This window comes from Salvia splendens, chromosome 4 (genome assembly GCF_004379255.2).
Source record: "Salvia splendens isolate huo1 chromosome 4, SspV2, whole genome shotgun sequence".
NCBI classification, from domain to species: domain Eukaryota; kingdom Viridiplantae; phylum Streptophyta; class Magnoliopsida; order Lamiales; family Lamiaceae; genus Salvia; species Salvia splendens.
In genome coordinates this window covers 13,168,560-13,193,842 of record NC_056035.1, presented here as the reverse complement: position 1 = coordinate 13,193,842, position 25,283 = coordinate 13,168,560, and the positions used below count along the sequence as shown (strand labels likewise).

Genomic DNA, 25,283 nt, shown 5'->3' with positions numbered 1-25,283 from the left:
CTTCTCCACTATAGCCCACCCGCCCTCCGCCCCAACCCGCGGCTATAGCCGCGGGCTCCCCATAGTGGATACCCTAAGGGCTAGGATTAGTGGTATGTTGTCACTCTAAACAGGATGACACCCAAATGCTCCCCTATATTTATATATATTATGTATATTATAAAAATATTATAATTATAAACCTAATAAATACAAAATCTTGATGTTGAGAATTTCTAATAGTATTTGATGTATTAAATTTTTGGTTTGGTATTGTATTTTTGAATTTTCAGATCATAATGAATTTTCGAGTTTTTATATATAAGTGTAATATTAAGCAATTTTGAATTTTCTGGATCAAATTAGATTTCATAACGTAAATCAGATTCATTTTTCATAAAATTTTGGATTTTCTGATCGAATTGGATTAGACATAATTCTGATTAAAAAAATCCAAATACTCACCGCTTTATTTTCATATATCATCTGTTATTCTTTAAAAAAGTTAAACAATTTTATTTTTTTTATTATAATTTGATTTGAGTTTTTCACTGCATTGAAGGTCAAAACTATAATCATGGATATTGAAATGATCATTTCTAATTATCGTATCTTTTTGAATGCCAAATTTGAGAAATAACTAAACAAATACTCACCCTTTCTGTTCATATTTGTTGTTTAACTTTTACTCTCTTCTTCGTCCCAACAACTAAATTGAATCATTTTTTACTTTTTTTATAAAAAAAAATAAAACATTCAATTACACTCTTAATTTATTCTATAACCTAATTTACTCTTCTTTATCTTTTTTACTTTATTTCTCTTTTATATTTTTCTAACTTAATTTTTTAATTTATGTGTCCAAAAAGTTTTATCGAAACTTAATTGGGGCGGAGGGATTACTAATTTTTATTTTACCACCCAATGGAGTAGCTTGAGTATTCATGTTGGCAAGAGCAAAAGCGATTAAAATGAATAAATATTGATTAAAATTGGCCAACCCACTACAATTATATAGGCGCAATTACCAAAACAAAACCACTCACCTCACTGATTATATTTACGGAAAACAATGCAATTACACATGCTGCCTCTGCCTATACCTATACTAATTGACAATTCAAATTTTCACAAAACAAAAATTAAATGGAGTACCACAAACACATAAGCAGAAAACACGGAACACAGAATCCCGAGGGACAAAATTGGTGGAAGAGGTCGATTTTTTTTCAACAAATTATTAACTCCAACCTTCATCCTTCGTCACCTTCAACTACAATTATATATTCCATTTTTTTAATTAGTGTTGGCTTTTCTTGTTTATGTGCAGAGCTTGATAACGCTGCTTCGAGAGGCGGAGAGTAAGCTCCTCAATACAGCAAACCAAGACAGTTTAGAGAGAGAGTTGGGGAGGGAGACCCAATGCAAGTGCCGGAAGAGTGGTGATCTAGGGTTTTGCAAATGCCGATGCCGATGCCGAGGCAATTCTTGAACGCCACCCCATTTCACCTCCACCGCTCCTATTTCTTCTTCCTCTTCTTCTTCTTACTCCCACAACATTCCCTTGCTTCCGAAGTTTCTCTTTTATTCTCTTGGATTTCTTCTTCTTCTCCGCCACCTTCTGCATTCTCCAACTGGAATCCTTCACACCCTACTCCCTGTAACTGGTCCTTCATCACTTGCTCTTCTCAACACTTGGTCACGCAAATAAACATACAATCCCTTCCCCTCGCTCTCCCCTTCCCCTCCAATCTCTCCTCCCTCTCCTTTCTCCAAACCCTAACAATCACCGGCGCCAACCTCACCGGAACCATCCCCTCCGACGTCGGGGACTGCGCCTCCCTCACGAAAATCGATGTCAGCTTCAACGCCCTCGTCGGGGAAATCCCCTCCACCATCGGCGGCCTCAAGAATCTCGAGGAGCTCACCCTCAATTCCAACCAACTCACCGGACCAATCCCGCCCCAAATCGGTGGCTGCATGAAGCTCAAAACCCTTGCTCTGTTCGACAACAGGCTCAGCGGAAGCATCCCCGCCGAGGTCGGAATGCTGTCGGAGCTGGTAGCCCTCCGCGCCGGCGGCAACCAAGATATCGACGGAGAGATTCCCGCCGAAATCGGAAACTGCCGTAATCTCGAGGTTCTCGGGCTCGCTGATACGAAGATTTCCGGCGGGATTCCTCGCACCATCGGAAGGCTCCAGAAGCTCCAAACCCTGTCGGTTTACACCACGATGCTATCCGGCGAGATTCCCGCGGAGATCGGCAACTGCACGGAGCTTGTGGATGTGTTCTTGTACGAGAATAGTCTGTCTGGATCGATTCCGCCGGAGATAGGAAATCTGCAGAAGCTCGAGAATTTAATGGTGTGGCAGAACAATTTGGCGGGATCAATTCCCTATCAAATTGGGAGGTGCAAGAGTTTGACAGTCCTTGATATTTCCTTGAACTACATATCCGGCACCATTCCGGAATCAATTGGGAATCTAACCAATCTCGAAGAAGTGATGCTCAGCAGCAACAACATCTCCGGTTCCATCCCTGCGGTTCTCTCCAGTGCGACCAGGCTGGTCCAGTTCCAAATCGACAGCAATCAGATATCCGGCTCGATTCCGCCGGAGCTTGGACTGTTGAAGGACCTGCAGATTTTCTTAGCCTGGGGCAACAAGCTGGCGGGAAGCATCCCGGAGGCGCTCTCTGGCTGCGAGAGCCTCCAATCGCTCGATTTGTCTCGCAATTCGCTCACCGGCAGCCTTCCCACCGGCATCTTCCGCATCGCCAATCTCACCAAGCTTCTCCTCATCTACAACGACATCTCAGGCGCGATTCCGCCGGAGATCGGCGCCTGCACTTCTCTGGTGCGGTTGAGATTGGTCGGGAACAAGATCGGTGGTGAAATCCCTAAAGAGATCGGCTACCTCACTAGCCTCACGTTCCTTGATCTCTCCGATTGCCGCTTGAGCGGCTTGATTCCTCCAGAAATCGGAAACTGCAAGGAGCTGCAGATGCTGAATTTGGCGGGAAATTCGATCACGGGAAACCTTCCGACCTCTCTGTCTTCGCTCACCAAGCTAGAGGTGCTGGACGTGTCGGCGAACAAGCTCGACGGCGCCATTCCTGATATTTTGGGGCAACTCTCATCTCTCAACAGGCTCTCCTTAGGAAGCAACGGTTTCTCCGGGAACATTCCGTCCAGCCTCGGCCGTTGCTCGCGGCTTCAGCTGCTCGATTTGAGCAGGAATTTGTTGACAGGGAGCATGCCGGGGGAGGTATTTACCATCCAAGCGCTTGAAATCGAGCTGAATTTAAGCTGGAATTTGCTGAGCGGGGAAATTCCAACTCAGATTGCGGCATTGAACAAGCTCTCCGTCTTGGATCTTTCACACAACAAGCTTCAGGGAGAGTTGAAGTCTCTTTCAGGATTGGTGAACCTAGTGTCGTTGAACGTCTCCTTCAACAACTTCTCGGGCTACTTGCCTGACAACAAGGTTTTCAGGCAGCTCTCCGCAGAAGAGCTGGCTGGGAACCCAGGGTTGTGTTCCCGTGGCCACGACTCGTGTTTCCTGAGCTCTGGCCAGGGAATGGGGATCCCCGGGCAGAGGCGGCCGTGGAAGCTGAGAATGGCCATCGCATTGCTTGTGATCGTGACCGTGGCGCTGGCAGTTGTGGGCGTGCTAGCCTTTCTCAAAGTGCGGAGAATGAGCAAAGCAGAATCGGATTCGGAGTTGGGAGAGGGAGAGTCGTGGTCGTGGAAATTCACCCCCTTTCAGAAGCTGAATTTCTCAGTGGATCAAATCCTCAGGTGTCTCGTCGAGACCAATGCCATCGGGAAGGGGTGCTCGGGAATCGTCTACAAGGCAGAACTCGACAACGGGGAAGTGGTGGCGGTGAAGAAGCTGTGGCCTGTAATGGTGCAGGCCGGTTTGAACAGGGGAGTTCGTGATTCGTTCTCGACTGAAGTGAGGACGCTGGGATCAATCCGGCACAAGAACATTGTAAAGTTTTTAGGGTGCTGTTGGAATCAGAAGACGAGGCTGCTAATGTATGAGTATATGCCCAATGGAAGCCTGGGAAGCCTTGTGCATGAAAATAATGGAGGCTTCTTGGAGTGGGAGGTGAGGTACCGGATTCTGTTGGGCGCGGCTCAGGGTGTCGCGTATCTGCACCATGATTGTGTCCCGCCTATCGTGCACCGGGACATCAAGGCCAACAACATCTTGATCGGCCTACATTTCCAGCCTTACATTGCTGATTTCGGCCTGGCTAAGCTCGTTGATGATGGAGACTTCGCCCGTTCCTCCAATACTGTTGCTGGTTCCTATGGCTATATTGCTCCTGGTATAATATACTACAGTACTATGCTTTATGATTGTTAATACGCACAAATTTATACTACTAATAGAATATGTGACACTATTTTTTCTTGATATGCAGAATATGGATTCAGTATGAAGATCACTGAGAAGAGCGATGTTTATAGCTTTGGAGTAGTTATGTTGGAAGTTCTCACGGGTAAACAGCCAATCGACCCGACCATACCCGATGGGATTCACATTGTGGACTGGGTGAAGCAGAAGAGAGGCGTGGAGGAAGTTCTAGAGCCCGGGCTGCGCCTGAGGCCCCAGCCAGAGATTCAAGAAATGATGCAGAGCTTAGGAGTGGCAATGCTGTGTGTGCAGTCGTCACCTCATGAGCGGCCAACGATGAAGGATGTGGCGGCGATGCTCAAGGAAATACGACAAGAGAAAGAGGAGAATATGAAAAATGAGGCTGGGAAAGGGTCACAAGTTAGTGGTGGTGATGGAGAGGGAAATAATGGTGGAGGCTCATCATCAGCTATCCAGACTATGTATTTGCAGAGCAATAGTTCAAGCTTCTCTGCATCTTCATTACTCAATAAGCAATAGAGATTGCATCTCTTTGATTTGTAGTTACTTACATCTAAACCGTTTGATTTTTCTCATCTTATAAAGTGTTGGTTCTCTTTTGAGAAAAATATACTAGTACTACTACTATTCTTTATCTCTCTCATTTTAACTTTATTATCAGTATATACATTCATTACCTTGTGCTTCATCACAATTACCAGCTCTTGTATTTTACTTTATTCACAGCGCATCGTAGATTTTATGTAATTTACATACAAAAATAAACCGATATGAAAATAGATGTCTAGTAAATTATGAATCAAAATACAGTACTTACTAGTAATTTTTATTTTCCACAATGATATTACACATCATGAATATAATAGAATAATACTATTCTTTTTTAAGTCGTTTGAAATGTTCATGTTATTTTTATTTTACTTGTACTATATATCCATTTGTTAGTTCACAATAAGTAAAGAGTAGTGTTAAATGGTCATATTATGGCTAGCCATAATATTAAAAAATTATTAAAATTTTGTGTAATTAATGTAGAATTGATGAAATTTATGCATCTAGAGAGTAGCAATTTTTTAAAGACTAATATACCCTTAAATATTAAATACTACTTATGTAGAATTAAAATAAATTGTAAGGACATTATATTTATAAATATTATTAAGTGACACAATAAATTTAATTTTACTAATTTTTTATTTAAAATACATTTAATCATAATATTCAAGCAACGTATAAATATTAGTATTAACAAAAATATTATTTTAATATTTTTCAAAGAAGTGTACTTCAATATTAAAAATTTAATATCATATTTTGATACTATGAATTAATTTATTATATATGTATAATATTCATAATTTATAGTATATAAATTTATAATATAAATTATAGTATATAAATATTATTATTGATTTTTGTAACAAATTACTCAAGAAAAGAGCGGAATAAATAAATTAAAAAGAAACTACAATTAAAGACTAAGGGTAGTATTGTCAACTGAAGTAAGCATTAAATGAGACAATTAAATTATTAATATCCGAAAATACCTATATTTACTGAAATGCCATTTATGGCCAGCCACATTATGGTCACGTAGCTTTACCCATAAGTAAAAGTTGTCATTGAATCTAACAATACAATTCTTATATAATTATACAACTTGATATTTTGAAATTTGAATTCATCATTATTTATAATAAACAAATCCTAAATCGTATAGATCATTCCATACACCTACACCTACACCTACACCTACTCTTTAAATACTCTTGATTTCAAGGTAGGCCTAGTAGATTGTATATGTGTAAAAATGACAAAGGCCCAAAGCCCAGTTACAAGAAAACTGGGGTAGAGAGGAGTGACATTCGTTGATTATCATAATCGACATAATAGAAGGGGGAGGAAATGAAGACAAGGCAATTGGTATTGAAGTGAATGATTTATTGAGACCATTTAAATAGGGATTACAAAACAAGTTAGCATGGTAAAACTTGTGTTCCAAGTAATCTTGGGTTATAAGGTTAAGATCTAATTCTAATCCTTATTTTCTTTTTCTAACAACATTGAGGTGTTGGCACCCGGGAATGTCGTTTCCTTGTGGTTCTCCAACACCGACAGTCGGGTCGGGTCGGGTCGGGTAACCCGCCCAGGGGTGAGATTGATTTAGTCACCTAGACCAGAGAAAGGAGAAGAAAGGGGTGAGAGGGTCCTCTACATACAAAAGAAAGACGTTACAATGGTTTTCGCATTTCACTTAGGGGTCAGCAAATATCCAAAATCCAAATCAAATTAAAATTAAAATTTAGTTTGGACTTTTAAAAATTTTCAGATTTTCAGATTAATATTTTCAAAAATTTCGGATGTTTGAATCGGATATTTAAAATCCAAAGTAATCTGTAATATATATATACTTTATTATAAGTATAAACCTAACATATTTTTTAAATAAATTGTGTTGAACAATTTTAAGGGTATTTGGTATGAGATTTTAGGATTTTGTTATGGGGTTTTCAAAATTTCAAATTTTTGGTATTGGATTTTCAAATTCTCACAGTATATTTTCATGGATTACATAGTTTAGATTTCGAATTTTCAGACAATTTGGATCAAATTGGATTCATTTTCATTAAATTTTGAATTTTCGATTCAAATTACGTTCTAAATCCAAATACCCACTCGTAATTTCAACTCAGTGTTCGCGCATTGAATAGCTTTTGTACTTTTTAAATTAATAGTACTACTAATTACTAACTGACATTTCAAACAAAAAAATGGAAGAATGGAGTGAGGGTTTTGATATGATCTTGGATTCTTGGTTATTGGTTCATGAAGAATCTGCGTACGTATAACAGTACTGTATTAATAAAATTTAAAATGGAGAATTAGTGGTGGGATAGCATTAGTTTGCATTTTATCGATGAAAATGAGTGGGTAGGTGGTGGAGTCTTGGTAATGGAGTATTTCATTTTTGAAATAAATTCGTTAGTATACTACTAATTATTTATATTTATTTTATTTTAAAGTATTGAATTAAAAAGAGTGACAAGAGCATTAAATTGAGTTATGATATTCAAAAAATGGATTGAATAGTTGCGGTCATTATCAAAGGGTTTTTAGGTTTTAAAGATTCCTAAATCAAAGGGTTTTTTTAGGTTTCTTTTTTTTGAAAATAAAGCCGTAGACTTCCGCCAAAGAGGTTTTTTTCGAGTCTTGACAACACCGGATATATAGCAACCCAAATGATGAATTCTTTAAAAAAAAAACACCGAATGAATTTGTGTATGAAATTGATGTATGGTCTAAGTTAATTACCTCCACAACATAACATATTAGTAGATGAGGTAGATGTATGTATCAAATAGTAACATATATAGTTGTTGCATGAATGATTCAATTGCAAACAGGAGTAGTACAATGAAAATTTTGAATATTAAAATACATGGTAAGTTTGAATTGAAGAGAATTAATTAGATTTACCAACTTCCAGCGATGGCATTAAAAGCAAAATTCAGAGTGCAGAGAATACTCGACAACAACTGCGATTAAACCTTGTTAAATTTGAGGTTGGAGACGCACTGCAACCGTCTGATCAATTCAAGGGAAGTCTTCATCCAACGGTCGTCGATGAGTTACAACATCTGCACTCGATTTATTGAGGGAATTGAATTTGATTTTCTCTCTCTTGCAACTTTTTTATCTCTTCTCTGCCAATCCAATTTACTGAGTTGGTTGAGGGGGACAGGTGGCCTGTTGCAATTTATATGGTGCAGTAATTAGATATGGTTTTGTACAAGGATAATTAACAAGGTTAGGTTGGTAAGAGGAAAAAAAATCATAGAGCCAGGACAGATGAAACGTGAAACCAAGCTCCGTTTTGTGTAGGTTGGAGAACGTAAGTTGCGATTATAGTGCATGCTATTGCTATATGAAGAAATCTATCACTACTCGGAAAATGTGACCAGCACATAAACCCCTTTTTCTTTTTCTTTTTTAATTAATGGGCCAAAATATTTATAGCTTACTACAAGTACATAAATATGGTTACGTTGTTTGAGTAGAGGATCATGTTAAGCAGACTTACTTTTGTAAATATAAGTTAAATCGTAAATTTGATGGATTATTATCCTGTAGGCTGTGGGTGCGTGCAATGAAACAAGCTAGCGCAGCAAAATCATGTGCAAGCAGTAAATAGACTTGCCATTTTGCTCCACTCGTCCCAACGAAGACGATCCATTTTTTTTTAATTCATTCCCACTAAAATAACTTATTATTAAGAATAGAAATACATTTATGTGCATTCTATTTTCCTTCACTTTATTTTTTTCTTATAATACAGAAAATAAAGCTATATAAAATTATGTGATTATTTGAGAAAAGGGAGCACAGTAGTATTTTTACTGACCAGTGGACAAGTGGCCCCTACAATCATTGCAGAATATACAGTTTATTATCGCAGGAAAACAGCCTTTGGAATCTGCCTTAATTTCCATGCATTCAATTCAGCCAACTACACTCTCCCATTTTCTTTAAAATGGGAGCCCTCTCACATTCTTTCAGGTGTCAACAAATCACTGAGACTCCCTAAATTGAAGTGGAAAAGACACATAGAAACAAAAGAGAGAATGGCGAAATCATCATGGGCTGTTGCTTTGATGGCTGCGGTTGCTCTAGCTATAGCAGCTCACGAGGCTGCAGCTGCTAGGGTCATGCCCGCAGAAGGCCTCGCCGACCAGAAGAACTACCTGAGCTACGGCGGAGTGGGCAGCTTCAGCGGCGTCGGCGACAACGGCATGCCTTTTGGCGGAGTCGGGGGCGGGGTCGGCGCCAACGGCATACCGGGCATACCCGGTGGCGTTGGAGCGGGCGGCATTATCGGGACCACGCCTAACGGTGGCCTTGCTGGAGTCGGCGGTGTTATCCCTGGCGGCGTTTCCAGCTTTGGAGGCAACGGTGCTGGCTTCCCCGGCGTTGGAGGCGGCTTCCCCACCGTTGGTGGTGGTGGTGGACTCCCTGGAGTTGGTGGCGCATTCCCTTCCCCTTGAACCTTTTTTTTTTGTTTTTGTACTAGTTAATTAATTTCAAAGTTAGAGTTTTATGTAATTGTGTTTACTTATTTTGCTGTTTAAGGTTATGAATGTGTGGCTTGCTTAGGTTCTTGTCCGTTTTGTTAATGTAGCATGTATCAAATATTACTACTATAAAGTTGTTGCGTACCTTTTTTGCATATTTTTTTATGTCAATCGTATTTTATGGAGTACTAGTTGTATATTTACAAACAGAAAGGAGTAAAATTTAAGAAATAAAAAAAAGTAAAAAGATTATAAGAACCCCAAAGAAAAACCAAATTACCCTCCTGTATAATTCTGGTTCTGCACACATTCTATTAATTTTTTTTAGATAAATGAATTTGAATTTGGCTTCAAACATTAACATCTCTATCACTTGACAACTCACTCTCAGTTTTATATACTCTCTTATCCACGAAAAATAGTCTCATTTTGCTATTTTGAGATATTCACAAAAATAATCTTATTTCTAAAAGCGAAAAGTTTCTGTATCATACTGTACCCATTTTTTCTCCCCCCTTTATCATACATTACCCACTTTTCTCATTTTCTCTTATTTTATCAATTGTCATTAAAATTCATGTTGTCTATAATTGAAAGTATTTTTTGTGGATAAAGGAAATATTAGTTTATGATAAATGTGAATAAAAATTAGTTAGTGAAATATGAGATTAATTATTAAAAATAAATGAGTAGCGACAAACTCTCTAAGACAAATTAAACAGCAAGTAGTTACTTTTAGTCCTATACATTTATTATGATAGGTTCTAGTTCTGAATATTATATTCATATCCATATTAAACTTGTAGTGAGAGAGCATCCACAATGGTTTTCGCCCAGTCATAGCCTAGCCACAAACTCCTCCTGCCACATCATCAGCACTAAAAATCCTCATGGCATATCATCAAAACAAGCAAATAGCCCAGCCATAGCCCAGCCACATCACTCAAAATTATACTATAAAACAAATAATGAACAATCACACAAAATACGGAATTAAATTTACGCCACAGATACGGGAAAATGCAACAATTTTATTTAAATTTTAAAAAATTACATAAATAAAAAAAACTAACTCTGAGTAGTCCTCCGCCCCCATAACTCTTCAATTAAATCATTTTGGAGTCGAATATGAGCTTCCGTTTGGCGCATGTCGGCATGTGCTTGGAAGAGGTCGGCTTCATCGTGAGGTACCCCACTCCGTGCGTTGGGACGGCCACGCCGTGGCTTGGACCGGCTTCATTATCGTCGTTGGCCCAATCCGTCAGTTGTACACCTTCATCTTCGACAATCATGTTGTGCATGATAATACAAGCGTACATTATATCAGCAATGCAGTCGACATGCCACAAACGCGTTGGACCCCTAACCGCCGCCCATCGAGACTGGAGCACACCAAATGCGCGCTCCACGTCCTTGCGCGCCGACTCCTGCCGTGCCGCAAAGTAGGCCTTCCTCTCATCTGATGTGCATCGGATCGTCTTCACAAACACGGGCCACCTAGGGTATATCCCATCGGCCAAGTAGTAGCCCATATCATGTCGGTTGCCGTTGGCGACAAAACTGATGGCCGGCCCGACGCCCTGGCACTGCTCGTTGAAAAGGGGCGACGAGTTGAGGACATTGAGGTCGTTGTTCGACCCGGCTATCCCAAAATAGGCATGCCAAATCCACAGTCGGTAATCAGCTACGGCCTCGAGGATCATCGTGGGATTCTTTCCCTTATAGCCGGTCGTGTAGAACCCCTTCCAGGAAGTGGGACAGTTCTTCCACTCCCAATGCATACAATCTATGCTGCCTAACATTCCCGGGAACCCATGCTTCTCCCCGTGCATCTGCATCAGATCCTGACAGTCTTGGGGGGTAGGGCTTCGAAGGTACTGATCACTAAATATTTCAATCACGCCCTCACAGAAATACTTCATACATTCCAGGGAAGTCGTCTCACCGATGTGGAGGTACTCGTCCCACATGTCTTCCGCGCCTCCGTAGGCCAACTGCCGGATTGCCGCAGTGCACTTTTGAATAGGTGTGTGGCCGGGTCTGCCAGCCGCATCGTGCCTAAAGCGGAAATACATATATCGCTGCTCCAAGGCGTTAACAATACGCATAAACAGGGCTATTTGCATCCTAAAACGTCGCCTGAAAAGGTTGGCGTTGAACCGCGGCTCCTCTGCGAAGTAGTCTTCGTATAGGCGCTAATGTGCAGCTACGTGATCACGATCAATCGTTTGTCGGCGATGGACAACTGGCCGAGGTCGAGGTACCGCCGGCTGCAAGGCTCTTTGCATCCATTGGTCTATCTCGCGGTTGGTATATGCCTCAAACGCTTCGGCCATTTGACGTTCGTACTCCTCAGCGTCCCCCCCACTACCTCCACTACTACCACCCGCGTTACTCATTTCTCGGTGTTGATCTTGTACAGAAATTAAGATAGAGAGAGTACTGGTTAATACAAGTGGTGCGAATGAAAATGAAGTGCAAATCGCGTATATATAGTGTTTCGAAAAAAAAAACCGCTGGGCTATGCGCTGGGCGATCCGGGCGCTGCAATGGCGCCGAGCGGATCGCCCAGTGCATAGCCCAGCGGATTTGACCGCCTAGCGCTAGGCGAAATTCATTTCCGAAAAACCGCTCGGCGGTTTTCGGCTCCTGCAATGGTTCGCCTAGCGCCGGCGCTCGGCTAGGTGGTGCGCTAGGCGCCATTGTGGATGCTCTGAGAGGTTTGAATATAATCAATATATCCAAATTCCGCGGGAATTTGGTAGTGCTTTCAAAAAGCTAATATTAATAAGATTAAAGGCTCATTTTAGTCATTAACATATTGTGATTTTTTTTATTTTAGTCCAAAACATTATCTTTTGAATTATTTGGTCTCTCACAAATAAAAACGGGTCACATTTGGTCCATTTTGGACGGTTCCGTCAAAAATTTGACGGAAATTCCAAATTTGGACGGAAATTAAAAAATTTGACGGAAACATGCCTGCTTCCGACTCCCGGTGTTCTGCCGTTGCTGCTCACCGGCAAGTCGTCGTCTCGCCTCCTCTCCCTCACCTTCGACCCCTCCATCGACCACCTCCCCCTCGCCCTCGCCGTCGTCCAGGCACCCTCCGCAGTTCCACCTCCTCCTCTCAAATCGTGGCTGCGGCAACGCCTTCCACGGGGGATTGATTGCTGAGTTGAGCGAGGTGAGGAAGGTGGACGCCGTGGCTGAGGTGGTGAGGGAGATGATGTAAGGAGGGAGTGAGGCTAAGGGATGAGACGGTGACGACGGTGGGTGAGGCTGAGGGATGATGGAAAGTGGACGCCGTGGCGGAGGTGGTGAGCGAGGTTTGGGTTTAGGGTTTCCGTCAAATTTTTGACGGAACCATCCAAAATGGACCAAATGTGACCCGTTTTTATTTGTGAGGGACCGAATAATTTAAAAAATAATGTTTTGAATCAAAATAAAAAAATCACAATATGTTAAGGACTAAAATGAGCCTTTAGTCTATTAATAATGAGTAAGAAGTTGGTTGGTAAATGTCAATTATATCATTTTGAATTATTGGGTAGTACTATATCATAAAACTTTGCAAAGCTCGAATATCAGTACAACCAGAATGATCACACAACAAAATGCAACTACAGGCAATGCAGATGTTTCTCGTGAAAGTAAATGAACTCCTTGTTACGGAAGGCTATATATATCTTAGCCATTGATATAGTAGAGTGTAAACATTCACCAGTAATATCTAGTTTCGAAAAAGCTTTGAAAGAACCAACAGTCAACAATAAACTTGGCAGATTTAACAAGCGATACACATCTACTCCCAACTCAACTTGATTTTCATCACATATACAGCCCCTCAGGAACACCCTCTTTCTTCTTAAACATCACCTTGTCCTTTGCCTTCTTGAAGTCTGCATGCGTCACCTGACAATCACAAGTTTACTCACATCAGACCCCATATACACGGCCAATCACAAGTTTACTCACATCAGACCCCATATACACGGCCACACCGAGAGCAACATCAAGCCTTGACCCAAAGAAAATATGTGTTATGCCATAAATAAAGTGGCCGTATAATATCATAGTGATTCTATAACTTCCATAGCGCAATCACTCTGTAACCAAGTCTCTCCATTAATACAAATATACAATTACAAATTTATCGTCATGAGATTTCATTTTATAGTCCTGATAGTCACAATTTGGAAGCCCAAAGTCCCCCAAATTTTGCTATAGAGCAATGGAAATTTCAGCTTATACTAAAAAAAATAAGGTACAGAGAGATAAACTACCATATGTGTGTGTGTGTGTGTTGTGGGGGGGGTGGGGGTCAAGTATACACAAATTTAAAATCTGAAGCAAATATTTCTAACATTAAGTATCATCGGTCTCTGAAAGTAAGGGCTAACTATGCAGTATACTAAACCATTCGATATGCACATTTCAGTATTGATTCTATATGAATTTTCTATGAGCTGAAATTTAATTTTAGGGTATACTTCATATCACTTAAGTTGCAACCAATGCATAGGATTCTTTCCCCTCATCCCTATGTTTTTGTCAGAACCCTAACAAAATGTTGAGTCTTGAGAGTTACCTTCATGCGACGTTCTCTCAAAGCAAGCAAACCAGCTTCTGTGCATATGGCCTTAATATCAGCTCCAGAAAACTCATCTTTTGTCATAACAAACTCTTCCAGGTTCACATCATCAGATAATGTCATCCTTGATGTGTGAATCTAAAAAACACCATAATATTTATTAAGTTTGAACAGGCATAAGTAATGTTGGAATAGGTGAACTAATAAAAACTTAGTTTAAGTAACAAAGCATGCCATCAATACCTGGAAAATCCGCCTTCTTGTCTTGATATCTGGTAAAGGGAATTCAATCTTTCGATCTATTCTACCTGGCCTAAGTAAGGCAGGGTCAAGACTTTCAATTTTATTTGTCGCCAGAATCACTTTCACATCTCCTCTTGAATCAAAGCCATCTAACTGATTCAGCAATTCCAACATAGTCCTCTGAATTTCACGTTCACCACCTGAGTGGGCGTCATACCTGTGACCAGAGTTCTTCAATTAGTATAGTACCAGCTTTACCTAATTTAGAGAATTAAAATTTGGACATTACCTTTTTGTACCAACAGCATCAATTTCATCAATGAATACAATTGATGGTGAGAGGTCATCAGCGACTCTAAAGAGTTCTCTCACCAACTTAGGGCCATCTCCCAGGTACTTTTGAATTAATTCACTCCCAACAACACGCAAGAAAGTTGCAGAAGTAGAATTCGCGACAGCCTGAAGGTTAAATGAAAAATAGAGGTTTATAAGTTCAGACCAAAGTCAAGTTTTAAGGAAAGATACACATCCTTCCAAGATGATTTAGCACTCATTAGAGACGTCATATACTACTTCTAAATAGTTGTCTATACTAATGCCCTCGAGATGCTTGTAGCAACCAAATGAAATAGAGTCATATCAATGCTTACAACTAAGAAATGAATTTGAAAAATATGAATGTTCAGTTTCAGAGCAAGAATTAGCCCAGATGATTTCACTATAAAGCTAACCTATCCTTTTCTGCTTTTTCTGGGAAAGGAGTAACAACACGCAACATTTATAATCATTTTTTCTTGCTTCTTTTGTTTCTCTCAGAAATCACTGGCAAGCATAATGTAACATGGCCATTTAAAAACAAACAAAACATGCTGAAGAATATATGTAATAATTATATTCAACATTACCGATTGTGAGTAGACATAATATATGACCTTGAGAATTTAGATGCAATGCACCAAAAACAAAAGGATGTACCTTTGCAAGTAATGTTTTCCCAGTACCCGGCTCTCCGTAGAGTATAACACCCTTGGGAGGCTTAATACCAATATCTTCATATAATTCAGGGTGTGTTAATGGAAGCTCAACTGCCTCTTTGATCTCCTGGATCTGGGCATCAAGTCCACCAATATCAGCATACGACTCCAAAGGGGCCTTCTCGACCTTCATCACAGATACCATGGGGTCCACATCATCTTGAAGAAGTCCAACAACAGAAAGAACCTGCAACAAGGGAGATTTACTCATTAAGAACCTGCAGAATGCAACTCCAACTTCCCATCCAAGCCCCATTGATACCTTCTCCAAGGAGGCTATTTCTCTAAACATAAGATGTTGCAGCTCCTGCTTTGGTGCAACTTATTTTGTTTACCTCGTGTTCTAGTTAGACATGACACATGGAATCTCTAATAACCAGAACTAAACATCATCCCTCAGCTGAATCTAGAAAGCTTATTTACTCTAACGTTTCTTAAATGGGTATATTTTCCAACTAAAACACCTAAACAAATCCTCCCAACTGACAGTACATAAATAATTATTCAAGTCGCACAGAACAGATATAGCATTGCCAACTTAAACATCCTATATGAAGTAATAAACTACAGCTCCACTCTGCTCTCCTCCTACCATGTCATAAATCAATCTAACCGCCACTTTCAGATGCATTTGCAAAAATACAATCCCAATATCATTAGAAATACTTTTTTCTCCAATTCTATAAGGAAAACACATACAAACACTTCAAAACCCTAATTTACTAGAAACCGTAATCACAAAAGCAGTCATATATACCTTATTGTGCATCAGAATGGCGCATCCGGGCTCCAGCTGATCCTTATCGACGAACGACAATATACTGACGTAATACTCCGGTCCAACCGACGACGAGACGATGGCGTGGCTCTCATCAATCAGCTCCTCCAAATTCCCAACGCTCATTGGGGTGCCCCGCAGGTCGTCGACCTTGGAGCGATCCTCCTCCGTCTTCTCCTCTTGTGGCTTTAGCCGCTCCTGATTGGCGACAAACTCCTCCTCCATCAGCAGATAGTCCTTGATTCTATCCAGCTTCAGTAGCCGAAGCTTACACTTGGTCAGAGGCGTCACCGCGGGAATCCGTGCAGCCGCCTCTGGGCCCTTCTGCTTGCGCTGCTTGCGGCCGACGCGAGCCGGCGGGGCAGCCGGCTCGAATTTCTTCTCCTTCTTGTCGCCGTCGTTCTTGCGGTCGCCTGGGAGCTGTCGATTGAGGCCTCCGGGAGTGCCCTGACCCATGGCGAAATTAGGGATTGGGGATTTGTCCGGGAAAATATGCAGTGCGAGAGAATAACAGAGTTTTCTTATTGTTCAAGAAATGAAAATGCAAGCTATTGAAATGAAATGGGAATAAATAGGATGGATCCGATCTATTTCTGCCAGGCTATTGTTCATTCACACTAGTGGGCCTAAAGCTTCAAAGTTTAAGCCCAAGCCCAAGCCCAAGCCCAATATTTTATAGATAACGAGTTTTCCATCTCTACCACTCCCAGATGTGATATTTTGTTCATATTGATGATTGGGCATCCAAGAAAGTTGTCTGCTTCAGTTGATCAAACTAGTAGTACTGTTGTTCTTCAAGTTATTTATTTCTGCTACAAATAAGTATCGACACAAATTATCGAATATCTCTCCAGACTGAACATCATCTAAATACGAATACTATTCCCTAACTTCGAATATCATTAAAACTCATTTATATTCCACCACCCAAATCTTCCAAATTGTCTTCTCGAACCTATTGAAATTCGAGGTTAAGATGTGAAAAACATCAAGTATACAATTATATACCTCGATTAATACAAGTAGAAGCCAAAATATCATAGACGTCCGTACACTACTACCTTTTCTCATATATACTCATTCTCCTTGCAATTGATATTATTCCAGCTTTTGGGGTATTTCAAATAATCACGTATTTCAGATCTCCATTTCACAAAATAAACAACTCATTTATAGATACCAAGAGTGGTAACCAAAAAAAAACTTATGCTAAAGATCATCATTAGTATACATGTTATATCAAATTATGTTAGCTAGAGGATACATAATTATATATTATGTGTCTACTCAGTAACAAAATTGAGTCCCGATCTGCGATGTTCGCGCAAATTATCCTGCAAAATTAAATAATTTCTTTATCTTGGTCACTCATTGTATATAATATGAAATGCCTCAAAAGTAGCAAGGTTTTTATACCAGTTTGCTGGTTGTGAGGGTTGCCGATATCTTTGCTGGTGCTTGGTTTGTTGGCGTCATGCTGCACCACACCCTGATTCTGCATAATTCAGATTTTTCACAACTCAACAAAAATGAAAGTCACAAGATAGTAGTTGGTTGCTATTATGTAGAGATCAAACTTGCCTGCGGTATTGGTAGTTGTGTGGGGTGGAAACCAAGATACTGTTGATACGGATCGGGAAAGTTTTGAAACCTTGGCTGGTTCTGGTTCTGGTTCTGGTTCTGTGGAATAGCAGTCGAGTTTGAGACATGATCTGCGCGGTTAGTAGGCTGTAACGCTGAAGGATCCGGTACAGGAACTGGTTGCATATGAAATGGTGGGAGGGGAAATCTAGGACCCATATGAGCTGCCGCGGCTGCAGGATTTGGCATGGCTGAGCCGGCCATCATTGGTGGATAAGGGACCATCGGACGGCTCATTCCCATGTCCATCCCCATTCCTAACCCCATAGCAGCAGGCATGTACTGCTGCACACCCACCGGGTACATCATGGGAACCATCCCACAACTCATCGACATCATCTGCACAAAATCAAGCAACCTTTTTAGTAGGGAAATCAGCAAATGGTCATGGATGAATTTCGATGAAAGCATATTTGAAAACTTAGACATGAATCATGATTAGAGTTAATCACATCATACTGATACCAACAAAACAGGGTAATTAATTACCTGTACTTGTAATTGAAGTGATTTCAAGTATTCAATAGCCTCATCCAGCATTGAAGCTTTGTCTGACTGAATCCATAAAAAAGCTAAAATGAGAAGTTAATTCAAACTTAAAGCTATATACTTCATATAGCAACTAAACTGCAAGACCTTATTGCAACGTGGGATGAGTTCTTGCAGTGCCCTCATTTTCTCATTTATCCGGTCTCGCCGCCTCTGCAAGAGTAACAACATTCAATCATAAGCCAAAACAAAACCAGTGCCAAATTACTTAAAACTTTGGACAATGTACTACGAACCCTCTCTGACAGGTTGTGAACTTCTGCAGCACGTGATCTCTTTGTCGACGCTGAACCACAGCCTTGTTTTTTACCTTCAGCAGCTTCAAACTCGATGTCCTATACCATTGAGTAAGAAATGGTGTTAGCAATTTTCTAATCACGGATTACTTGAATAGGAACCTACTTTACAATCATAAACCAGGTGCTTCTTATACAGTAGTAAGAGGAGGTGCTAATTACTCTCATTTTGGACAACTAGGCATTATTAACAGATCACTTGGAGCTGAGCATGAATTCAAACAAGCCATGGCATTTATTTGCATGCAGTATTAAAGTTCAGGTTCAATAACCTAGAACAGATCCCCATCTTGGTAGTAATAAATACTAAGGGGTCAGTCAGTATCATAAACTCCATCCAGGCACCACACCACCAGCTTTAAATCCAATGAAAATAATAACAAATAAATCAGATTGATGATGCCTCAGCCGCCACATCTGACAAGATCTGTGAGCAACACGCTATATTTATGAATATCCTTTTTCCAAAAAACAACCACACTCAATATTTAAGATTAAGAAACATTTTTTTCCCAAGAACAACTACTCCACAACTCAAAGGGCCAAGTGCATCAGAACTATCAAATACATCACGTCTCATATATGTGCATTTAATAATGAAAGCATAAGTCTCTTACTATACCCAACTCAATTAGTAAAACGCTTCTCCTACTACTATTAGGTAGGTCAGAGTTCGAATAATCTTGGAAGAATTCGAAGAACCATTGTTTATTCATTGAAAAAACCTCATTTCTTAAAACGTTTCTCCTCTAACTATTAGTTCGCGGAGGGGTATCTCCGGAGAAAATGGAGAACCATTTTGTATATTCCACAAAAAGAAAAAAGGTAGAAAGTGGTACAAATAACTCCAAAGCGCCCCAATCTATCCACGATAACCTCATTTGCAGTCAATGGTGTGTGGATAGACTGTAATGAATCCTTCTGTCGGAACCTAAATTCATTGTATCGAAACTCTGGAAAATAAATACTAATTTATAAAAATATCTGTGAATAAGGAGAAAATATTCACTAGTCTAGGCGGCAATATGAGGTGGTATGTCGAATCAATAAAATTTTGACAAGTAGAGAGCCATACATAGAAATTAAGAATATGTCTGGACTAGTGAATATTTTCTTGTTAATAAGACGCATCCTACTTTGCAGTGGAGGCTCCCAAGAGATAAAGAGGGCCGTGAGCTCGCGCTGAAAACATTGCTCCATCAGCCACTCACAATTCACTGCCACTATTTCCCAAATTTTCTCAACTCATGGCAAGCCCCCTGCCCACGTGGCAAAATACAGGTTGCATCACGTGTTCAGGGCGCGCACGCCAGTTATTTGTTACGGTTAGCCGCTAACATACACCCCCATGGGCCCTGTCAGTCAGACTGCTCTCACGGCCTCACGCCCAAGCCACACCAAAAAATACACGAAAACAAATTTTTGGCTAAAAATGAGTACAACACAAAACAGAGAAACAAAGGAAATGTTAATGGTACTATTTTTCTTCTTCTTCTTTGGGGTGTATAGTTTTTAATTGAAAATTTTAATTAAATAAAGAAGGTTGTGGGGCCGATTGATTACCTCACTCTGACACTCATTATCGTCGGCTTCTCTAACTTTCCGTTTCCGATCTTCCGGCGCTGCTGCGAGCTTGTGCTGCGGTTGATGCGTATCTCCGCTGAAGCTGGTCGGGGAGCTACCGGGCGACGAGGCGGCGGTGAGGTCACATGTACCCGCCGCAGCCGAAGTGCCTCCAGTTCTCACGGTGGCGCTATCCGGCGGCCCGCTGTGAGAAACCCTAGATTCCGGTGCCGGCGCCGGCGTCTCATTTGACTCCACCACCGTGGACGATTCTCGCGCCGGCGGCCTCGGCCTGATCGGGAGCCTCGAGAAATGCACGAAATTCTGCACCCGCGGCGGATTGTCAGGTCTGGCGACCGGCGGCGGGATCGGCGGGGGGCGGATCTCCGGGAGAGGAGGAGGAGCGGAATAGAGGAGATCGGCGTAAAAATCGCGATCGAAGGAGGAATCATCGAGAAGCCAAGACGCCATCTCATCCTCCTGGATGAACAAATGCTGCTGCTCCTCCGCGCTCGATCTGATCTCCCTCTCCAACGGAATCACCACCTCTCCGCTGCCGCTGCGGGAGCCGCTCCTATTCGGCGGTCTCTGATTCTGGCTCTGCACCACTACTTGACCATTCTGCCATAGCAGCTCCATGATATCCTCTTCGCCTCTACAATTTTGCAAAAAAAAAAAAACTAAAAATTCGATCTCGCTAGAACTTGGGCAGTGGCATCAAAAGCTTACGTCGTAGTCTTTTTGAGTGTAGAAAAACTGGAAGGCGTGGGAATCAAATCGGCCTCCTCCATTTCATGAAAATCCGGAACGCAGTGATTCATCACTGGTTTATCGAAATTTCAACAAAAAGTTACAGGGGAATTGATCATCCGAAAGCGATTAATAGAGTTGAATCAGGGTAGTTATGTGTATGGTTGAAGGATAGAGGGTTCCAAAAGGGGGAGGATTTAAGGAGAGTGAGAAGTGCAGCAGGTGCTATAAATGTAATTTGTTTTTCTCTCTTTTCTTATGTATGTTGATGATTGTTGATTGTGGTAAATGGGTTTTTCTGCAAGGGAAGATAAGGCCCCTGTTTCTCTCTCTGAGCTTCAACGAACAAATTGAATAACGTTAAATTGCTGAGGAGAAAGGGACGAAAATTGACACAGACAGACAGTAAGCATTATGCGCAGTGTCCCCACCACCCATTTCATTACAACACAACAATCATCCACTCATCATCAACTGCCCCTTTCTCTCTCTCTCTTCCTATTGTTCTTCTTAATTTTACTGCATTAAATTGCTAGGGAAATCCAATACTTCATCCCTTTCATTATACTATAATTTAAAGATATGTTTTTTAATACATGGAGCATTTATTATTAACACAACTTCAAATAATACTGTACTATATATTTTCACTACTCTCCAATTACCATAAATATGCCTTACATAATGTAGTCCAAACAAACTATTGAAAAGTTGTTCTCAGTATTGGATTTTATTTGATAAAAAGTACTACTGGTACTGATCTAAAAATGTCACATGCACTTAATTATGGGAGATATTCAACTAAAAACTCGTCTACTGATTAGAATACGAGAAGCATTGTCATTACATATTTTAGATTTATAATGAATTCTTATTCTTTATGGTTAAATACTCCTATAATTTGGTACCGAAAAAAATGCAGTCCTATAAAAAAAATTTATATTAGTAACCAATATTAATAAGAGTATCCGCAACAAAGGGGAATTGGATCCCCTGCTGTGGCTCCAAGCACAGCAGGGGCTGCTGTTTCACACCGCAATTTTTTTAATAACAAATTATATTATTAAAATAATATATAAAATATTAATTTTTTTTATTTTAAAAAATTTGCTGTGTGAAACAGCGGCCCCTGCTGTGCTTGGAGCCACAGCAGGGGAGCACAGCAGGGGATCCAATTCCCAACAAAGGATGGCCTCGTTCCAGCGGCACGGGACGCGAAGTGATACGTTGGAGAGGGTGGCATATGACGGGCGTTACTATTTGAAGTGAATTGTTAATAGTAACTATCCTACTTCAATTGTTACCCAACTGATTTTGACCCAATTTTATTTATTTTTATAATTTTAATCCTTAATAACTTTTGTTCTCGCATATAAATACCTTATTTGCCTCATTCATAAATTTTTTTACGCAAAAAAATTATCTTTCTTTGAATTTTCTCTCTAACATTTCTTATTCTAATTATTTTCTCTCTAACATATCTTATTCTAGAACCATGTCCGGTGAAGACAAATGGCAACAGTGGTACACTATCTCGTTTCCGGCATATGCACTCTAAATTCTGTCGGATCTTCAACGCCCTACCATCGGCACCTCAAGAAAGGTGTCTACTTCCCCCACATGCTCGACATCCTCATGCAGTCGTTGGCCGAAATCAAACCTTCCAAGGACAGTTCTGACGCTCGCGTTTCCTACGCCCGGAGGAAACAAGGCATCTTCAAAATTACGTCTTCATTTTGGAGGATTCAATCATAGAAAATTAAATAACCATAAGGAGAATGCTTTTGAAAGAGAATTTTGCGTAGGCTTTCTAATGAATTTCATATGTTAATTAAATCATAAGATTATTTTAATTAAAATATAGTAGATATTACTTCTAATAAATTAAAAATAAGAAACGAATAAAAAGATAGGAACAATGAATAATTGAAGAAATGATGATTTATATAGTACTACTAGTACTCTTTTGAAGGGAAATGATAATTCAATATTTATAGACGCACTACGAAATATAAAACCAAATTGGTGGAAAAGATGTATTGTCAACGGCCACTGAAACTGAGGCGAAAACTCTTACTACCACAGATTATTCCATCAAAATTTGACATGAAATTTGACGTGATGGCAGAGATGTTGACTAACTCTAACCAAAATAATTGCAAAATTTGATAGTGCAAACTGCAAAGTCTCCGAATTCCATGAACAAATGATTAATATTTCAGCTTATTTTTCTCTCAGTCTTGTTAATTAATGGTGAGATTAATTATCTGATTAATCCGCATGTAACAAGACGACAAAAAATACTGTATTTGTTATCGATTTTCAAAGTGATGTCTACTCCTATGCTTTTTAGGATAGTGACACCATAATTCATGATTTTTAGTTTTGACGTTTACTCGATGCTAAATGGCCATAATGTGGCCGGCCATAAAAAGTTAATTTAGTTCATTTACATGTATAAAAAAAATTAGAATTACCGATATAAACTTATATGTGTGTGAATGGACTTGTGAGTTGATACTTATCTTTGAATTTCATTACGTAAAACACATTAATATCACGAATTACTGTATACGTTGAGCAACAATCAAGAAATGACAGTAGTAATAAGTTGAGCAAAAACTACGAAAGAACAACACTAACATGTTGAGCAACATATAATGAAGATGATATAAAAGTAAAATCAAATAGTATTAAACCAAAAATTTGAAAAAAAATCAATTTTTTTTGTTATTTACTTAATTTATGGCTGGCCATAATGTGGCCGCATAGCATTATTCTTACTTACTTGTGAGTGGCCTTCAATTAAGATAATTACATTTATAACTTTATAGACTTAATTTTATTAGAATTACATCAATATAAAGTTTTTATACCATAATCGCATAATCTATCATTTAGTAGTCCTCCCTATTATAAAACTGAAAGTTCACACTGTTGACTTGGATTAGTTTAAGACGATAATGACAATTAACGGTATAAACTGTCACAATTAATGGAATAGAAAATAAATTACTTTTTGAGTTAATTAATCAACCGATAATGCTTAATAAACTAACTTAAGATATGAAGTTGAGTTTGTTTATTAGCAGCAGTCAACAACAATCAGTGCGTCCAACTAAACTAAGTCCTGTTTAAGGATTTGTTTATTTTTTATTTATCCAAAGAGTAGTGATTTAGAGACATAATGTCTCTTTGCCATAATGTCCCTTTGCCACTTTGCCATAGCTATATTTTATATCATGACTAATATACCCTAATGTTATATTAAGTAAATTTATACCATTAGATTATGATTGTTTCACGTAATATAAAATTCTTAATATACATTAATATAGAGTACTTCTTTGGATATATACATACGACAAGATTGGAATATTAAAAAAATTAGTTATTTAATATTAATAATTTTAACTTGTTTATAAAATAAATGCATTATCAATTTTTGAAAGCAAAACGTTTTCTTTCATTGAAAAGTTTTCTGTCAAAAAATTTAATAGTATTAAATTTAAATTTTATTTAGGAATACCGAATACCGAATTTATAACATGATTTTCAATAAACAAATATGAAAAAGTTTTAATTCTCCATAGAGTTTCTTTTTGGCATTTTCAAACCTTTTATATTCCTTTTAATTCAACATTGCTAAAACTTGGTAAATTTTTTGCAATTCTTTATATTTTAGTTTATTATTATGAGAAATTGAAATTATGAATGTGCAAAAACACATTATGCATTGGAGTTATAGTCTGATTTATATCGGTTTTGTGATTTAGTCTAAAATGATTGAGTTTGTCTTTTAAATTTGAGTTTAAGATATTGGAGTAATTAGATTTAAGAATGTTAAAAAACCACGGTATGCATTGGAAATCGATTGTAACTTTAAAATTAAAATTTTTTTAAAATTTAAAAAGTAAAAGTTTTAAAATTAATCTTATGATATTCTTAAAATAAAATAGTAAACTTAATTAGTATTAATATGTCATATATCAAATTATAATTTATTCAATGAAATAGTGAATCAAGCTAAGAATTATAATATTTTAGAAAAAAGGAGGAAATATTAATTATATGACTTTAAAATGTTAAATAGATGAGTTAAGAAATATGTAACTTTTTGTCAAGGTTTGATGCAACGTTCCAAAACCAAAGGATTTAATTATATTACAATTTTGAAAAGTAATGAATTAAAGAGTTAGGAAGAAAATAGTAAAATAGCTTTAAAATTTTAACAACATATGGTTATATGATCTGAGTTGTAACATTAAAAAAATTAAGAATTTTAAAAAAATTAATTTTTTTGAATGTAAAAAAATTAATATTATGAAAATTTTAAAATCAAAACCACAAACTCAACAAGTATTAATATATAGAATCAATGGAATTACACTATTTTAAAAC

At 38.9% G+C, this 25,283-nt stretch overlaps 4 protein-coding genes across 4 annotated transcripts; 2 read left to right on the top strand and 2 right to left on the bottom strand.

The window, feature by feature from the left end:
* Positions 1-1,252: 1,252 nt before the first annotated feature.
* On the top strand, positions 1,253-4,989 carry LOC121800432 (LRR receptor-like serine/threonine-protein kinase RGI2). The gene is made up of 2 exons (XM_042200005.1): positions 1,253-4,315; positions 4,412-4,989. Exons 1-2 carry the CDS (start codon positions 1,441-1,443, stop codon positions 4,882-4,884), a joined length of 3,348 nt encoding a protein of 1,115 aa, XP_042055939.1. The 5' UTR covers positions 1,253-1,440; the 3' UTR covers positions 4,885-4,989.
* A 3,919-nt stretch (positions 4,990-8,908) lies between these two features.
* LOC121800433 (elastin-like) lies at positions 8,909-9,591 on the top strand. Its single transcript, XM_042200006.1, has one exon. The coding sequence runs from the start codon at positions 8,988-8,990 to the stop codon at positions 9,405-9,407; it is 420 nt and encodes a 139-aa protein (XP_042055940.1). The 5' UTR covers positions 8,909-8,987; the 3' UTR covers positions 9,408-9,591.
* Positions 9,592-13,103: 3,512 nt separating this feature from the next.
* Positions 13,104-16,628, bottom strand: LOC121798666 (26S proteasome regulatory subunit 4 homolog A-like). Its single transcript, XM_042197786.1, has 6 exons — positions 16,063-16,628; positions 15,247-15,492; positions 14,561-14,730; positions 14,272-14,488; positions 14,026-14,166; positions 13,104-13,349 (listed from the first exon to the last, which is right to left on the bottom strand). The coding sequence occupies exons 1-6, from the start codon at positions 16,537-16,539 to the stop codon at positions 13,266-13,268; spliced, it is 1,335 nt and encodes a 444-aa protein (XP_042053720.1). The 5' UTR covers positions 16,540-16,628; the 3' UTR covers positions 13,104-13,265.
* Positions 16,629-17,252: 624 nt separating this feature from the next.
* On the bottom strand, positions 17,253-21,264 carry LOC121798665 (transcription factor PIF1-like). Its single transcript, XM_042197785.1, has 8 exons — positions 20,862-21,264; positions 20,133-20,787; positions 18,510-18,608; positions 18,361-18,426; positions 18,214-18,279; positions 17,665-18,063; positions 17,500-17,578; positions 17,253-17,417 (listed from the first exon to the last, which is right to left on the bottom strand). The coding sequence occupies exons 1-8, from the start codon at positions 20,951-20,953 to the stop codon at positions 17,413-17,415; spliced, it is 1,461 nt and encodes a 486-aa protein (XP_042053719.1). The 5' UTR covers positions 20,954-21,264; the 3' UTR covers positions 17,253-17,412.
* Between the last annotated feature and the right edge of the window lie 4,019 nt (positions 21,265-25,283).

Excerpts from the sequence above, each read along its gene's own strand:
- LOC121800432 (XM_042200005.1), top strand. The coding sequence starts at position 1,441 with ATGCCGATGCCGATGCCGAGGCAATTCTTGAACGCCACCCCATTTCAC. Across the intron at positions 4,316-4,411 it reads CTATGGCTATATTGCTCCTG|AATATGGATTCAGTATGAAG; the intron begins GTATAATATACT and ends CTTGATATGCAG.
- LOC121800433 (XM_042200006.1), top strand. The coding sequence starts at position 8,988 with ATGGCGAAATCATCATGGGCTGTTGCTTTGATGGCTGCGGTTGCTCTA.
- LOC121798666 (XM_042197786.1), bottom strand. The coding sequence starts at position 16,539 with ATGGGTCAGGGCACTCCCGGAGGCCTCAATCGACAGCTCCCAGGCGAC. Across the intron at positions 14,489-14,560 it reads GATGCTGTTGGTACAAAAAG|GTATGACGCCCACTCAGGTG; the intron begins GTAATGTCCAAA and ends CTCTGGTCACAG. Across the intron at positions 13,350-14,025 it reads TGAGAGAACGTCGCATGAAG|GTGACGCATGCAGACTTCAA; the intron begins GTAACTCTCAAG and ends TGTGATTGTCAG.
- LOC121798665 (XM_042197785.1), bottom strand. The coding sequence starts at position 20,953 with ATGAATCACTGCGTTCCGGATTTTCATGAAATGGAGGAGGCCGATTTG. Across the intron at positions 20,788-20,861 it reads ACACTCAAAAAGACTACGAC|AGGCGAAGAGGATATCATGG; the intron begins GTAAGCTTTTGA and ends GCAAAATTGTAG. Across the intron at positions 18,280-18,360 it reads TCATCCCACGTTGCAATAAG|TCAGACAAAGCTTCAATGCT; the intron begins GTCTTGCAGTTT and ends TTATGGATTCAG.